The 17,602-nt window shown below is 50.3% G+C and overlaps 2 protein-coding genes across 2 annotated transcripts; both read right to left on the bottom strand.

Moving 5' to 3' along the window:
- Positions 1-5,146: 5,146 nt before the first annotated feature.
- On the bottom strand, positions 5,147-5,449 carry LOC136479206 (uncharacterized). The gene has a single exon (XM_066477142.1). The coding sequence runs from the start codon at positions 5,447-5,449 to the stop codon at positions 5,147-5,149; it is 303 nt and encodes a 100-aa protein (XP_066333239.1).
- Positions 5,450-14,560: 9,111 nt separating this feature from the next.
- LOC136479204 (uncharacterized) lies at positions 14,561-15,055 on the bottom strand. The gene has a single exon (XM_066477141.1). The coding sequence runs from the start codon at positions 15,053-15,055 to the stop codon at positions 14,561-14,563; it is 495 nt and encodes a 164-aa protein (XP_066333238.1).
- Positions 15,056-17,602: the final 2,547 nt, after the last annotated feature.

The following is a 17,602-nucleotide window of genomic DNA, read 5'->3' as shown; positions in this document are numbered from 1 at the left end:
ATGATAGTGGGGTAGGCTTCCTCGTCCGTGTCACCCGCCCCCTCTACCGCTAGGGGCCCACTCCAGATGAGTTGCGATCATGAGAGGGGTCGGCACTGCCTAGGGTCATTGCGGAGGCATCTTGGCCTCTAGTTTGGGTTGGCGGCGACCCTCACACCTAGGGAGGACCCCAAATCAAGTGGGCCAATCGTCGGGACCTGGGGGCAACACTCTTCACCCTCGACGACGCTATGGAGAAGAGTGAGTGGGGGAGCATCCACGTGGAGGTGGGGGTCGTGGTCCATGCCCTGACCACCATGCTGAATTCGCTACAAGGTGTCATCGCTTTGGTTGGTTAGGTATAGTGCATTAGTGTTTTCGACCTTCGTCTTCCCTTTTCTTGCCTTTTAACTCATACCCTTTTCACAGGTTCTCATGGACCATAGCTAGGAGAAGTCTGCATTCCTTCACCACGAGAAAGCCATTTGGGATCTCCTCGTAGCGGAGGAGCAGCTGCGAGCTATGGGGGAGCGGCTACATGAGGAACTGGCCACCTAGCTCGCTATCGCTCGTCAAAAACTTGCCCCTATTCACCAGGAGTTGGTCAACCTCTGGATCAAGTACATGGAGGCTTGTGACGACGCTCACGAAGCTAGGGAGAAGCTCCTGGACCTAATCGAGAGTATGCGCATGGACACCATGGACATCAAGCGGCTACGGAAGGAGCGTGACAACGCCGAGCAGTGGATCGACCTCCTAGAGGGCAAGCTCTATGGGAGAAGGATCTAAAGGGCACGACAGAGATGGTGACCGCTAGACTCATCGTGGAGGTCAGCCAATGCCAGGAGCAAGCCCAGAACTTGGAGGCCGAGGTGGCCTGGCAGCATGACGAGGCACACAAGCTCTAGGCAGACATGGACGATAAGCCCCTAGTCTTCCTTTGCTGTCCTTCTCTCTAGGATCCACGACAGGCTTTTTGACATGGCTGGTGCGTGTTTTGGGTAGGTCTTGATCACAAGCTTGGGGTGGAGGTGACCAAGAGCCGTAGCCTAGAGAAGGAGCTCAGTGAGGTGAAGGCCACCCTCCTAAAGGAGAGCGATGAGCATGACGCCCTACGCGTCGCCGTCTAGCTAGTCTGTGATAACCTCGAGTAGGCCTTGGTGCAAGAGATGAGCTCGCTCATTGTTTGTGCCATCTGGATCACGGATTGGGTGCACGAGATGGTGAGGGATGCACTCCTCTTCAACGTTCATCGGTCGTTCGTGATCGCTCATTCTCACTATGAGAACATCAATCTAGAGACGATGAGCCAAGGCTTCACGTCCGGTTACTCCAACGCCGAGCTAGAGGACATCAAGAAGGAGGTGGCCTCTCTGGCGTAGGACTTATCTGCCAAGATAGAGGATGAGATCATCCTCCCAAAAAATTAGTTAGTTAGGCTAAATAGTGACCTTGTAATAAACGAATAGATTTTAATTTCTGCTATGGTTGGACAATCTTTTGGTTCTTCGCCCTTCTTTTATAAAAAAGGTTAATGTGCTCTGACCCTTTCCGTGGTTCAGGCTATAAAGCTTGGGATGCAGGCAAAACAACTCTGATCACGCTGGTGAGCAAAAACGTCATAGCCGTTGGGGCATTGGTTTCTTGTAGTCCGACCAGTTTTACTCAGGTTTTGTTTCCACAGCCCTTACTTTGAGATCTTAATGTAAGGGAGAGTCGGGCGCGAAGAATGTCTCTGAGTAGATATACTCTTATCAGCCCCCGAGTGATGCCCGACCCCCCCCCCCGCCATTGCTGGGGTCGGGTGTCACTAAAGATAGAGGGAACGATAGCGAAACCGATAAGAGAAAACGTTTTCATATTATAGAAATATCATTCTTATGCATATGCATAGGCTAGGGGTAAAAGCAACGTAGTTGCTCAATGTTCCATGCGTTGCCAAAGACCTTGCCATCGATGGTCTTGACCTTGTAGGTGCCTGGTCAGAGCACCTCCGTGATGGTGTACGGTCCCTCCCACGGCGGGGAGAGCTTGTGGTGGTTTTTGTTGCTCTAGACAAGGCGCAGCACCAGGTCCCCAACGTTAAAGGCCTAACTCTGCACCTAATGGTTGTGGTACCGGCGCAGCGCCTACTGGTACTTGGCCGATCAGAGGGGGGCAACGTTGCATGCCCCGTTGAGCTGATCCATGGCATCCTCGAGGGACACCTCGGCTCCCTGCTCGTTGTACGCCCTGACCCTCAGTGCCCCATAGTCGAGGTCAGTCAGGAGGATAGCCTCAGAACCATAGACCATGAAGAAGGGTGTGTAGCCAGTGGCTCGGTTGGGGTCATCCTCAAGCTCCAGAGCACCGTGGGAAGCTTCGTGACCCAACGCCCACCAAACTTGTTCAACTGGTTGAAAATCCTAGGTTTGAGACCTTGTAGGACCATGCTGTTCATGCACTTGACCTGCCCATTCATGCAAGGGTGCACCACAGCGGCCCAATCAACGTAGATGTGGTATTCATCGTAGAATTAGAGGAACTTCTTCCCAGTGAACTATGTGCCATTGTCCATGATAATGGAGTTCAGGACTCCAAAGCAATGGACGATGTTGAGGAAGAATAACATGGCCTGCTCGGACTTGATCATAGAGATCGATCAAGCCTCTATCCATTTTGTAAACTTGTCTATGGCGACAAGCAAGTGCGTGTAGCCTCCGGGTGCTCTTTTGTGAGGTCCGACCATATTGAGCCCCCAGACCACGAATGACCATGTGACAAGGATCGTTTGGAGTGCTTAGGCTAGCAAGTGGGTCTGTCGGACGTAGTATTGACACCCTTCATAGGTGCGCACAATCTGCTCAGCATCGGCCATCGTGGTTGGCCAGTAGAAGCCCTATTGGAACATGTTTCCAACCAGGGTTCTGGTTGTGGCATGATATCCATAGACCCACCATGAATGTCCTTCAGCAGATGCCTCCCTTGTTCGATGGGAATGCAATGCTATAGGATCCTAGTGTGGCTTCACTTGTAGAGCTCCTCCTCGATAATGACAAAAGACTTGGCTCGGTGTGCGATCTGTGGGGCCTCTATCTTGTCTATCAGGAGCACTTCGCGGAGAAGCCAATCGAGGTACGGGGTCCTCCAGTTAGCTAGAGGGTCAAGCTCTACCACTAGACCTTTGTCAAGCTCCATGACTTTGGGGTCAGAGGGGGCAGGTGGTTGGTCAGCCCTTGAGCCCAAGGCAAGCAGTTTGTCCTCGATCTATCCACATTCCTCATAGTAGACCAAAGGCTTATGTTGATCACTGGTGAAGATGCCTATCGGCATCGGCTCTCGGCTAGATGCCATCTTCGCTAGTGCGTCGGCTGCCTCATTGAGCTGCCTTAGGATGTGATTGAGTTCGAGGCCATCGAACTTGTCTAACAATTTGTAGACTTCTCAGCAGTAAGCAGCCATCTTGGTGTCATGGCAACTTGATTCCTTCATGATTTGACCGATGACCAGCTGTGAGTCACCTCAGACATCAAGCCGTTGGATGCCCAGCTCAATGGTGATGCGTAGGCCATTGATGAGCACCTCGTATTCGGCCACATTGTTGGAGGTGGGGAAATGGAGGTGGACCATGTACTTTATGCGTATCCCGAGGGGCAAAACGGAACTAGCCCTGCACCAAAGCCTCTCTTCATTAGCGACCCATCGAAGTACATCGTCTAGTACTCTTGATCAATGGCTACTGGCGGCATCTAGACCTCAGTCCATTCTACAATGAAATCGGCCAGTGCTTGGGATTTGATGGCCGTCCAAAAGGCATACAAAATGCCCTGACCCATTAGCTTAAGTGCCCACTTAGCAATTCTCCCTATGGCATCCTGGTTTTGGACAACCTCGCCGAGAGGGAAGGACGTCACGACTGTCACCGGGTGTGGCTCAAAGTAGTGACGTAGCTTCCTCTTGGTGATCAGGAGGGTGTATAAGAGCTTCTGGATTTATGGGTAGTGAGTCTAGGAGTCAGACAAGACCTCGCTAATGAAATATACGGGGCACTGCACTTTGAGGCCGTGTCCTTCTTCCTCCTAATCCACCACCAGGATGGCACTGACCACTTGTGTGGTGGCCACGATGTAGAGCAGGAGCAGCTCTCCATTGGTCGGGGGACTAGGCTCTCCATCGACGCTGACCACTTGTGTGGTGGCGGCGCTGACCACTTTCATCAGGATTTCCTTGACTTTGTCGAGTGCCTCCTAAGCCTCAGGAGTCCACGCAAACCAATCGGTCTTCTTTAGAAGTTAGTACAGCGGGAGGCCTCATTCACCGAGGCGTGAGATGAAATGGCTAAGTGCGGCAAGGCACCCCATGACTCGTTGTACTCCTTTTAGATTATGGATCAGACCCATCCTCGTGATGGCTGAGATCTTCTCTGGGTTGGCTTCGATGCCATGCTTGGAGATGATGAACCCAAGCAGCATGCCCCTTGGGACCTCGAAAACATATTTTTTAGGGTTGAGTTTGATGATGTTTGCTCATAGTTTTGTGAAGGTCTGCTCTAGGTCATCTACGAGCCGGTCAGTCTATTTGGACTTGACTATGATGTCATCTACGTAGGCCTCAACAGTTTGCCCGATGAGGTCTCTAAAACACTTGAGCATACATCACTAGTATGTAGCTCCTATGTTTTTTAGACCAAAAGGCATCATGACATAGCAGAATGACCCAAATGGGGTGATGAAAGAAGTCACGAGCTGGTCAGACTCTTTCATAGCGATCTGATGGTATCTGAAGTACACATCAAGGAAGCAGAGGGTTTCGCACCCTGAGGTCGAGTCAACTACTTGATCTACACATGGCAAAGGAAATGGATCCTTTGGACATGCCTTATTGAGACTCATGTAATCAACACACATTCTCCATTTCCTATTCTTTTTTTGTACAAGGATGGGATTGGCTAACCACTCGAGATGATACACTTTCTTGATGAATCCTACCTCCAAAAGCTTTGTGATCTCTTCATCGATGGCCCTACACTTCTCCTCATCGAAGTGGCATAGGCGCGCTTCATTGGCTTGGAGCCAGTCCTGATCTTCAAGGCGTGCTCGGTGACTTCCTTCGGGATGCTTGGCATGTCTGAGGGTTTCCACACAAAGATATCTCTGTTGGCATAGAGGAAGTCGATGAGCGTACTTTCCTATTTGGAGGAAAGCATGGTGCTGATGCACACCACTTTGCCCTTGGAGCTACTGGGGTCTATGAGGACCTCATTGACGCCCTCCATGGGCTCAAAGGATCTGTCCAACTGCTTGGAGTCAGGTGCCTTGTTGGTAGTCCGTTCCTTGATGACCATGAGCTCATTGGAGGCGATGATTGCCAAGGCATGCTCGTAGCACTCAACCTTGCACTCGTAAGCACGCTGAAAGGTGGTGCCGATGGTGATGACCCCACGCGGGCCTAGCATCTTGAGCTGTAGGTAGGTGTAGTTGGGGACGGCCATGAACTTTGCGTAGCATTATCGTCCCAGGATGGCGTGGTAGGTCCCGTGGAATCCAACCACCTTGAAGGTGACGGTCTCTGTCCTATAGTTGGTCAGATCCCCAAAGGTGACAGGCAAGTCGATTTGCTCGAGCGGTATGGCTAGCTTCCCTAGCACAATGCCATGGAAAGGCACCCTGGTCAGTCAGACGCGTGACCGGTCGATGCCCATGGCATCGAGTGTCTCGGCGTACATATGTTGAGGTTGTTGCCTCCATCTATCAGTACCTTGGTGAGCCTCTTCATGCCAACGATCGGGTCGACCATGAGCGAATACCTTCCCCGCTATGGGATGCTATCCGGGTGGTTGGATCGGTCGAAGGTGATGGTGGACTCTGACCACCGGAGGAAAGATAGCTTGGTCGGTTCTATCACATAGACCTCATGGTGTGCGATCTTTTGGTGGCGCTTGGAGTCATAGGCCATCATCCCACCAAATATCATGAGGCAGCCGTCTAGGGTTGGAAAGTCGCTGTCCTTCCCCTTGGCATCATCTACCGCTAGCTCTAGCTTCTTTCTCTGGTTCCCCTTGTTAGAGCCACCGGACAAGAACCACTTCATGAGGGCGTCGTCCTTATACAGATGGTTGACAGGGAAGGCGTGGTTTAGGCATGGCCCCTCGAGCAGCTTCTTGAAGTGGTCAGGAGCATTCTTGGTGGGCGTCTGGCCACCTTTCCGCTTGGCAGTGGCCATGAGCGAGCCCCTGTGTTGTTGCTTGTGTCTTCTTCTTGTTTGGACGGTTAGAGGAGCCCTCGCTGGCATCCTTGTCCCACCTCGCTTTGCCTTTAGAGCGACCAAAAATGGCTCCAACTGCCTCCTCGCCTAAGGCATGGCTGGTCATGATGTCAAGGAGCTCCTTGGTGGTCCAAGGGCCCTTACGTCCTAGCTTGTGGACTAGGGACTCGCAGGTGGTCTTAGACAGGAAGGCTCCGATGATGTCAGCGTCGGTGACATCAGGCAACTCATTGCGTTGCCTGGAGAAGCATTGGATGTACTTGTCGAGAGTCTCTCTAGACTTCTATTGGCAATTTTTTAGATCCTAGGGGTTCCCAAGGCATGTGTAGGTGCCCTAGAAGTATCCCACAAAGATCTCCTTCAAGTCCGCCCAACTTTGAATCTGGTTGGGCGGAAGGTGCTCTAGTCATGTTTGCACCGAATCGGCCTAAAACAAGGGGAGGATGCAGATAATGAAGTAATCACTATCCACGTTGTCGGCTTGATAAGCAAGCCGATAGTCCTCAAGCCACAAGCTAGGGTTCATCTCCATAGAGTACTTCAGGACGTTGGTCGGTAGTCATTACCGCGACGGGAAAGTCATGTTGAGGATGTGCCAGCCGAAAGCCTAGGGCCTTGGTAGGTCAAGGCTCAGGCTTCGGTGTTTGTCGCTGTCGTAGCATTCGTCGCGACGAGGATGGTAGCTATGGCCGACCTCCCTCTTGTGACCCCTTCCACACCTACGAGCGTCTTGAGTGTTGCGTGCGTTACGGTTGGGGCCAAGATGCTCATGCACCGGACCACGGCAAGTCCCCTACCATCGCATGGTGCCTGGTGGACGGACATGTCCCGACCATGTCGTTCGAAAGACATGCATTGACTGGCATCAAGCTTGCATCACCGAGACAGTGAGCTTTCCACCTGTTGCACCACTGCTCGCTTGAGCAGTGTGCGGATCTCGCGGTGGGCCTGAGGGTCTTTGGGTGTCACGGGCTCCGGGAGCCTTCGAAGCAGGGCTGTCATAGTAGCTATGTTTTGACTTGCCCGAGCAAAGTGTGGGTGGCCTCCGTCATCCTCGATGATCCTCCCATTAATGTCACGAGCGATGGCCTATGCGCAGCCACCATCCCCATGACGCTTGATCTTGCGTTCGAGCTCCGCACGCTCCTGCTCTAGCTACAGATGCGCATCCTCGAGCTCCTGATGTCGTGCCCTTAGCTGTTCCATCTGCATGTGGGGAAGGGCCCCTGCATCTTCTTTGACTTTGTCGTTGAAGTCATTCAGTGGGGTAGCCCCTCCCTCATGGATGCTTTCATCACATCCTTCGGGGGTACCTGCCATAAAACATTCTTGTGAGGGGTGATGGCTCCCCCTACTAGAGTTAGAGCCGGAGATTGACTCTAAATCTCCTGGGAGAAGGTCGTTGTCGATAGAATATCATCGGCAGTCCTCCGAGGGGTATCCCATGAAGGTAGATTAATCGGCAAAGGTGTGCGTAATCAAGAACAAGAAGGCAACAGAGACACAAGAGTTAGATAGGTTCAGGCCGTCTGCACGATGTAATACCCTACTCTTGTGGTCTGTTGGTTTGTATTGGCTATCGTATGATATTGCGTGTATTTTGAGGGGTCCCCTACCTGCCTTATATAGTCAGGGGGTAGAGTTACAAGTCGGTTAGATCTAGGAGATAACCGGTAAGTAATAACAGATTACAGGAATCATGGGATCGAGCATATCTTAACAGATCTCGTAGCATCTTGGATATCGCCCTTGATATCTTGCGGTACATGCCACACAGTACCATGCACCGTAAGTCTATCGTGGGTATCCGAGTTCATACCCCCCATAGCTAGTCCCTAAGCGCCTTCTATTCGATGTGCAATGCCATCTTGAGCTTATCCGAGCAGGTGTAAACAAAGCCGAGCAGCCAGACTCATAGTCCGACCACCCTAATGAGTCATCGAGCAGTTGTGGACCGTAACCGACAAGCTTAACTATCCGGCCGAGCCCGGGCTTACCCAAGTAAGGCTTGCTAGAAGGATGTAAGGAACTCTAGTTCAAAATCAAAAAATTTCCTCACTATGAACAAAGTGTGCCCACTTAGAGTCTGACCATGAGAAAAGGGAGATAATCTTCTTCAACTTTAGGAGGCACGAAGTCTTCCAATGAATAGATTAAAGAAAACACACTCACCGCAAGGTGAAGTGTGCCCACTTAGTCCTCGAGCCAGATAGTAGGTGATGTGGTCACGTGGTGCCAGGGTCCAGAAAGTAGAAGAAAGACAGAAGGCCAGCCGAACAGGCAACCAGTCCACGGGCTGAGCCCTGAAACGAAAAGCACACATTCACCGCAAGGTGGAGTGTGCCCACTTAGTCCCTAAACTTGATAGTAGGTGACATGGTCACGTGGTGCCAGGGTTAGAAACAACAGTAACTAGAAAAAAGTCCCCAGTATGGTGAAAAACTGAATCATAATGATGACGTAGTCCCTAAGCCGCAAGTGAAAATATCGAATAAATCAAGAAGTGCCGATTACTCAAATCATGGAGAAAAAACAGAGCAATGAATGTACAGTAGAAATTACTAAGCCTTGATGGTATTGCGGAGAGGTTGGCGAATATTCGGTGTGCAGTATCAAGTTGCATCGAAAAATGGGTGATATGGGCCGTAGTTGCGTGGAAGCCTAGATAACGGCCCAGCACGCCACTTTGGGGAATTTAGAAGGGCACAAATCAGCATGGTACGATTTCCCAAAAACCCTTGAATACGAATAGTCAGGAGGGTGTCTTTATAACTACGTCACCGCACTCCGCGCTCCTACCTTTGCCACTCCATCACTTCATCTTCCTCCTTGCCCTCACGCTCCCCATTCGCATTCACACGCACTCCGCCGCTAGGGCTAAAAAGCTTGCGTAAAGGGACAAGTTCCAATCTAGATATGAGGGATGGTGCCAAAGAGGGGAGGTGGCAACACGAAGAAGGCGGCCGTCGGGGCGAGCCATGACAAGGAATGGGTACCATCACTCATGGGGAGACAAAGCTCAATGAGATGGTGGAGGCAGGTGTTCTTCCTGATCGTGTCACCACCGGATGGCATCCGACCAACGATGAGCCCTATCCGATGCCACAAACCGATGAACTCGTTGAATTCGAAGATTACTTCTGGCGTGGATTAGGGCTTCTGGTACATCATTTCTTGTGGGATCTATTGGAGTATTGCGGAGTAAGCTTATGTTATCTTCATCCAAACACTATTTTGCACATTTCTATGTTTATCCACTTCTGCGAGGTTTATCTTGGCATTCTTCCCCATTTTTAATCTCTTCCGACACTTTTTCTGGCTGAAGAAGAAAGGAGGGGGCGGTTCCAAAGTTGTTGGTGGTGTGTATCTACAACTCCACAATGGGATGGCGAGCGAATACATTCCTATGCCGCTGAATACCTCACTGAAGGGGTGGAATACCAGGTGGTTCTATATGAAGCAAAGTGATCCTAACGTCCGATGTGATGTCGACCAGATTCCGGAGAATCAAAGGAGCTGGTCGGAGAAACCGACCAATGCTGATATGGAATAGGTGAAGGAGCTCCTCGAGCTAATGAGGGGCATGAAGATGAGTGGAGTGGTGGTGGCAGTGAACTTCATACTACGCCATGTCTAGCCCTACAAGGAGAGGGCTCATCTGGGCTTTGACTTCAAAGGAGATACTGATGGCACCTAGGAGAGGACGAAGAACCTGATGAAGGAGGTTGTGCTACACTAGGCCACTGAACTATTTGTTCCAAACATGTCATACACTGTGCTAGGGCAGCCGAAACCCTTCAACTACACGAACTCGCCTCCTCATGTAAAAATCTCGACTGTTGCTCCTAGTACTTTTTATCCCATGCCAGCACTGAGCAGTGGACTAATTCTCTTATGGAAAGATCCATTGGCAGGAACAGGCAGCATACTTCTCGGGCATGCTGAGGAGCGATTGGCCAGAGGCAATGGACGCCAGGTTGACCACTCTACCAGAGGAAGGTGCCATCAGCACCTCGTCCAAATCCAGAGGCAAAGGTGTTGGTCAAAAGGAGAGTCCCCCTCGGTATTAAAGAAAGTTTGGGGGGGAAAGGGTGGTGAAAGATGAGCTAGCCTAACAGAAAAGAAGAGCGGTGGATGTAGCTCCCCACAAGCCGGTTGGCATCTCATTTGGTGGTGGTCGAACCGCTCGGACGTAGAGTGCGGCGATATCTGAGTGGTCGGACGATGACAAGGCTCTAGTGGCTCCCCCTCCGAGCACTAAAGCGCCATCGCACAACATGCACGCAGAGGTGCAATCGAAGGAAGGGGAAGGAGTCCCCGAGCAATAGGCAGAGAAGACGCTGACAGCGAGGGCCGCAAGACCTCTAGCCTAGGACTTGTGGGTTGACCCTAGAGCCAATGGGAGCTCAAGGAGGTAGCACCAGTTTAGAACCATTCATCGGGAATCTGATGTGTAAGAATCTTTGCCTCAGGATCAGTAGCTATTCGATTTTTATAGTTGCGGTGATTGATGAGCTAATCTGATGCAGAATGGGGCGTGCGGAGGATCTGAATCCTTCAGGCCAGACCGGCGAGCAGCCAGGGGCTGTCACAGCGCGAAGACATTGCAGATAGACTTTGTCCTAGAGTCCCCGGGCGCTCATCGGTTTGTGGGGGATTCGACCACCACTACTGATAGAGTTGGAGGTGGAGAGCGGTCAGCAACAACGATAGGCGATTCAATGGAGACGCTAGGAGCAACGATGAGAGCCGCCGAATCTTCGAAGGCAGAAGCAGGAGCTACCAACATCGTGTTGGAATCTAGGGCGCAGAGGCCGATAGCATTAGAGGAGAAAGCGGTGCACCCAGAGATGCCGTAGGGCGAGGTTGGATGCTCTATGTGGCCACCAAGCCCCCAAGGAGCGCCACCGGCTGTTAAGAAAGAGGACAAGGTCGAGGAGACTAAGCATGAAGGATCACGACCTCAAACCATCCGCATCTTTCGCAAGCGAGGGGAGGAAGTTATGGTCGTAGAAGAGGAGGACACCACCAGGGAGGTGAAGAGGCTACGGTCCACCCTTTGCATGGCTATGAAGCAAATTGAGGTTAGTGTTGCATCAGCGGTGTCCATCTTTGGCGTTGGAGACTATGGTCTTTTATAATCTTGTTGCTTTGTAGGGCATAGCATGGACTACTAAACAATGACAACAATTGATCAAAAGGATGGAGCCCCTTACCGAGGAGAACGAGAAACTAAGGTTGGCGATGAAACTGATGGAGAAGAACGTCCAGAGGGCCTAGCGCAAAAGGGATCTTGCTAAATCAAACACCAAGGACCTAGAGTACCAGAAGGGCATCTTATCCGAGCAGTTGAAGACCATCTCCGAGCAGCTAGAGCGCACCTCCGAGCAGCTAAAAAGCATCTCCAAACAGAAGAAAGGTATTGTGGATCGGTGAATTTGTTCTGCATTGCCGAACAGTCTTGATGTTGCTGTCGACCGTTATGTTTGTAGAGCAAGATGCGAAGCTCGACCGGTTGCGTCAAGTCATCGGTCAACTCTAAGAGGAGAAGGAAAAAGCATCTAGGCGAGCGAAGAAACTAGCCGAGGATCTAGAAGGTGAGTCATTCATGGTTGGGGGTGTTGCTGATATGATTTCTTTGTATGACAAATCCTTTTGGTGTCTGCAGAATATCGTCAAAAAACCAAGGCGTAGTTCGACGCGCTGGAGCTGGAGGCAAAAATCCAGAGGGGGAAATTTGATGTCGTGGAGGCCAGAGTCAGGCCGGTGCTTGACTATATCAATATGGAGATAGCTCCTCAGCCCGACAACAGGCCGCCCCATCTGGACGCCATCATTGATAGGTGCAAGATGGTGTGGGAGAACTTCAAAGGCTTCAACCAAGACACCGCTGTCTCCGTCATGATGCATGCCCTGGCGGTGGTCTGGTCTCACTACCCTGCAATCAATCTTCGAGCGATAGGGGCCGGATTCACCAGAGGGAGGAGTGCGATGAAGGAGGAGCAGCTAAAATGAGGTGGAGGACACGGCGAAGAAGCTAGCCGACGATGTCGATCTGTTTGGCGAGGGAGACAGTGATGGCTAAGCTTAATGGCCTAAGTGGGGAGGAACCTGTATGGAACAACTGGAAAGGGGAGTTAGATGTACGAGGGCCTAAGCAAACATTTGTGTATTTGTATAAATGTTGTAAGTAGACATCGTATCCGTGTTTAGGTGGCTTGCTAGCGTTTATAGTGAAAAGAGATGTGTTGTTAACCCTAACATGTTTATACGTGGTATAAGTAGCGTCCGAGTAGTTAGTTCGTTATTGGGCTCTTGGCCTTGGCTAACCCGTATTCCATAACGTCGAGCGCTGCACGTGTAGGGGGAATAGACGTGACCGAGGAACCATAGCTGGCCACCCATAACGCAGAGTGCTGGAGCCCGTAGCATGTGTAGGGAGAGATCGGAGATAGGGTTTTCTCCAAAGAACATAGAGCGGAACGTTTGCTGCTCGATGGTTGGCGGAATATCTTAAAGATATTTTAGTATGGAGAAATAGGGCGAAGCATTTATGGAGATCACGTATAATTGTCAGAGTTTGTTAAGGAGTAGCTTGGAGCTGGTAATCATAAATGGAGATTAAACTAGAGTGGATAAATAATGGAGACAAATTATGGTGATAAAAACTTTATTCATTATGGAGTGAAGAGTACATATCTGGAGCGTTTCAAGAATAGAAACGTATAAGGTGCTCGATGTGCCATGAATTGGGGATATCGATTCCCTCCATGTCACATAGCCTATAAGACCCTAGTCGGGTAACCTCTTTGACCACATAAGGCCCTTCCGAGGGGGAGGAGAGCTTGTGCATCCCTTCGGTTTTCTGCTTTCTACGGAGAACAAGGTCTTCGATCACAAATGAATAACCTTTGATATTGCGATTGTAGTATCTTCGTAGGCCTTCAAGGTATTTGGCTGTGCGGATGCAAGTGATCAGGCATTCTTCTTCAACTCTGTCGATGTCCTCTGTCCGAACAGCTGTGGCATGCTCTTCATTATAATGCTCCACCCTAGGTGCTCGGAAGGCAATGTCCACAGGAAGTATGGCCTCTGAGCCATAGACCAAAAAATATGGAGATACACCGGTGTTGGGACTAGCTTGAGTGCGCAGTTCCTAGACCACAGCTGGGAGCTCTTTGAGCCATCTTCTCAGATGCTTTTCCTCTTTCTAGTATAGTCTCTTTTTTAGGGCATCGAGGATTATGCTGTTCGCCCGTTTGACCTGGCCATTGGCTCTAGGATGGGCAATAGAGACGTATTTAATGGAGATGCATCAGTCTTCATAGAAGTCCCAAAAATGGTGACCAGTGAATGTAGTTCCGAGGTCGGTGATAATGCTATTCGGGAGACCGAATCTATGGATGATATCTTCGAAGAGCTCGACTGCCTTCTTTGTAGTAGCTGAAACAAGCAGCTTGTATTTGACCCACTTGGAGAACTTGTCAATGGTGACATATACATACCAAAAATTGCCTAGCGTAAGCTTGAAAGGCCCGATCATGTTGAGTCCCCAGCATGCAAAAGGCCAAGAAGCTGGGATGGTCTGCAATTCCTACGCCGGCACGTGTATTTGCTTGGCGAAAAACTCACATCCTTCACAATGTTGGACGAGGTCTTCTACGTCGGAGATGGCCGTGGGCCAGTAAAAACAAGCTCAGAAAGCTTTGCCAACTAGGTTTCTGGAGGCCACATGATTGCCATAGGAGCCAGAGTGAATTTCAAGAAGTAATTCCACTCCCTCTTCTTGGGTGATGCATTTCTATAGTATTTTTTGAATTGTTCTCTCCAATCTACGACTGGCGAAGGTACTGCAAGTACTAGCTGCTCGGCGGTGAGGGGGGATTTCTTGAACTTCCTTCTCTTCCTTAATAGACGGCGTAAAGAGGTCTTGAATGAAAACCCTAGGTGGAATCATGGTGCAAGAAGAGCCTACCTTAGATAGGTGGTCGGTGAGCTAATTTTGGTCTCATACCACGTGGTGGTACTCGATACCATAAAACTTTCCTTTGAGTTTCTTGATCTCAGCGCAGTATGCATCCATCTTCTCACTAGAACAGGACCAATCTTTGTTGACTTAGTTGATGACCAGCGCGGAGTCTCCGTATACCATGAGGTGTTTGATGCCGAGCTTGACGGCTATACAAAGTCCGTGAAGACATGCTTCATATTCCGTGGCATTGTTGGAAGCTAGAAAATGAATTCGAAGGATGTATCGGAGCTTGTCCTTAGTCAGAGTAATAAACAAAATGCTGGCGCCAGCACCATTGATGTTGAGGGCGCCATCGAAATACATTATCTAGTGCTCGGGGCAAGTAGTGGGGATGGGCTCTTGGATCTCGGTCCACTCAGTGATGAAGTCAGCCAGCGCCTGCGACTTAATGGTCGGCCTACTTCTGAATTCTATGGAATAAGTGTCGAGCTCGACTACCCAGTTGATGATGCGGCCATTGGCCTCTTTGTTACGGAGGATGTCCCCTAGAGGGAACTCGGTGACCATGGTGATCTTGTAGTACTCGAAGTAATGGTGGAGCTTGCGTGACGTGACTAGAATGGCGTATAACAGCTTCCGAGCCTGAGGGTAACGAGTTTTGGACTCATTAAGAACCTCACTAATGAAGTAGATTGGACATTGTACCTTATAGGCATGTCCGACCTCCTCATGCTCGACGACGATAGCTATGCTAATGACGCAAGAGGTAGCAGCGATGTAGATCAATAGGGTTTCATCTAGTTGAGGTGTCGTCATGATCGGGGGCTTCGTTAAAAACAACTTGAGCTGCTCAAAGGCCATATCAGCCTCCTCTGACCAGGAGAAGTGCTCGGAGGCCTTGAGTAGTTTGAAGAACGATAGTCCCTTTTTTGCCGAGGTATGATATAAAGCGGCTGAGAGCAGCCATGCACCCTGTGAGCTTCTATATATCCTTTACATAGGTCGGTCATTTCATATTGGTAATGGCAGAGACCTTGTCGGGGTTGGGTTCGATACCACGGGCGCTGACGATTAGCCTAGGAGTATGCCGGATGGAACTCCAAAGATGCACTTTGAAGGGTTCAACTTCCATCTGTATCTTTTCAGGTTGGCGAATGTTTCTTCGAGGTCAGCGATGAGACTATTGGCGGTTTTGGATTAGACAACCACATCATCAATGTAAGCTTCGATGTTGTGGCCTATCTGTTGGTCAAGGCACATCTGGATGGCCCTTTGGTAGGTCGCCCTGGCATTTTTTAGTTCAAAAGACATGGTGGTATAGCAATACACACCGAAAGTCATGATGAATGATGTTTTGATCTGGTCATCCTCTTTGAGAGATATCTGGTGATAGCCAGAGTAACAGTTGAGGAAGGAGAGGAGTTCGTAGCTGGTGGTGGAGTCTACAACCTTGTCTATCTGAGGCAGACCGAAGGGGTCCTTAGGGCAGTGTTTGTTGAGATCAGTGTAATCAACACATATTCTCTATTCTTTATTCTTTTTTTGAACAAGAACTAGGTCTGCCAACCACTCAGGATGATATACTTCTTTAATAAATCTGGCTGCTAGGAGCCATTTTATTTCTACCCTAATAGCCTCCTTCTTATCTAGCATGAATCGTCGGAGCTTCTGCTTGATTGGCTTGGCGGTTGGCGAGACATTCAAGGAGTGCTCGATCTTCTCCCATGGTACCCCCAGCAAGTCTGTAGGTTTACAAGCAAACATGTCGGCGTTGGCACATAGGAAGGAGATGAGCGTGCTTTCCTATTTGGGGTTGAGATGAGCCCCAATCTTGGCGATCTTGGTGGGGTTGTCGAGGCTGAGGCTGACCTCCTTCATTTCCTTAGACTTGGGGAGGCACGAGGAGGCTCTAGCGCTGGGATCTCCAGGTCATCATCGGGCATCATCTTGGCGTCGGTGACCATGCTAGCCATCCGGATGGAGAGGTTGTTGTCTTTGGCGAGGGAGAGACTCTCTGTTTTGTAGGCGTAGGCGATAGAGAGGTTGGCCCACAAGGCCAGAACTCCTACAGGCGAAGGCATCTTCAATACCAGATAGGCGTAGTGCGGTATGGCCATGAACTTGGCCAGAGCTGGTGACCAAGTATGGCATGGTAGGCAGTGTTGAAGTCAGTGACGTAGAAGTTGATGTGCTCGACATAGAAGTTGCTAGCCATGCCGAATTGTACCGGGAGGGTGATCTCTCCAAGCGGTTGGGATGCCCTGCTAGGTACCACACCCTAGAAGGAGGAGTCAGAGGGAGTGAGGTCTTCTACTCCAAGGCCTAGCTCCTTTAAAGCTCCGGCAAAGAGGAGGTTCAGGGCACTTCTGCCATCGATGAGTACTTTCCTGAAGAGTACTTTCTTGATGGTTGCATCGAGAATGAGAGGGGAAATGCCCTGTGTAAGGGATGTCCACCCACTGGTCGGCCCTGTTGAAGGTGATGGGGACCTCAGATCAAGGGCGATAGCTAGGGTCGGTGATAGCATCTTCTGTGTTGACGGCGAGCACCTGGCGGGCGGTGAGTTTTTTATCTCTTCTATTCTCGATGGTGGTGAGGCACCTGAAGATAGTGGCGACCACTTTGTTGTGATCCTAGAAGGCATTATTATTGGCCCCAGGTGGTCGGTGACCTCTGGCTCCATTGTCATTGTCGTCATCCTTCTTTTTGGCCTAGAACTCCTTAGCCAAGCCAAGGCAGTCCTTCATCTTGCGCTTGTTGTTCATGTGGAGGGGGCATAGGCCTTCGAGGATTTTCTTGTACTGCTCATCATAGTTACATTTGGCGCGAGGTTTGTCAATGGTGGCGACGATGTTGTCTGGTCAGCAGCGGCGATACTAACCAGCTTTAGACCCTTTCGGTCGATCTCGGCCATTGTCCTGATGGTGGCCACGGTCATTGTAGCGGCAGTCACTATGACATCGTTCATCGGGGCGATCATCGCTACGGCGAGTTGTGCGGTGAGTGTCCGCATCCTCGTTGAAACAAACTTTGGCTGCTTTAGCGTCAGCGTATTGATCGACGGTCGTGATCATCTCACCAATCCCCCTTGGTGGCTTACGATTGAATTTGGAGTGGAGGTCACGGTGATGGAGTCCTCGGACAAAGGTGGTGATGACTTCTGCTTCCGTGATGTTGGGAATAGAATTCCTCATCTTAGAAAAACATCTGATGTAGCTATGGAGAAGCTCAGATGGTTTCTGATAAATACGATTCAAATCATGCTTGGTGCCTGGTCGAGTACACGTAGCCATGTAATTGTCGGTGAAGACCTTCAACTGTTCCCAAGATTCGATGGAATCTAGGGCGAGGCTCATGAGCCAGTTCATTACGGTCGACATGAGCATGATGGGAAGATAGTTTGCCATG

The sequence above is a fragment of the Miscanthus floridulus genome, chromosome 9, assembly GCF_019320115.1.
Source record: "Miscanthus floridulus cultivar M001 chromosome 9, ASM1932011v1, whole genome shotgun sequence".
Classification (NCBI taxonomy): Eukaryota; Viridiplantae; Streptophyta; class Magnoliopsida; order Poales; family Poaceae; genus Miscanthus; species Miscanthus floridulus.
Note: the sequence above shows the minus strand (reverse complement) of the source record. Positions and strands in the feature narration are given on the sequence as shown.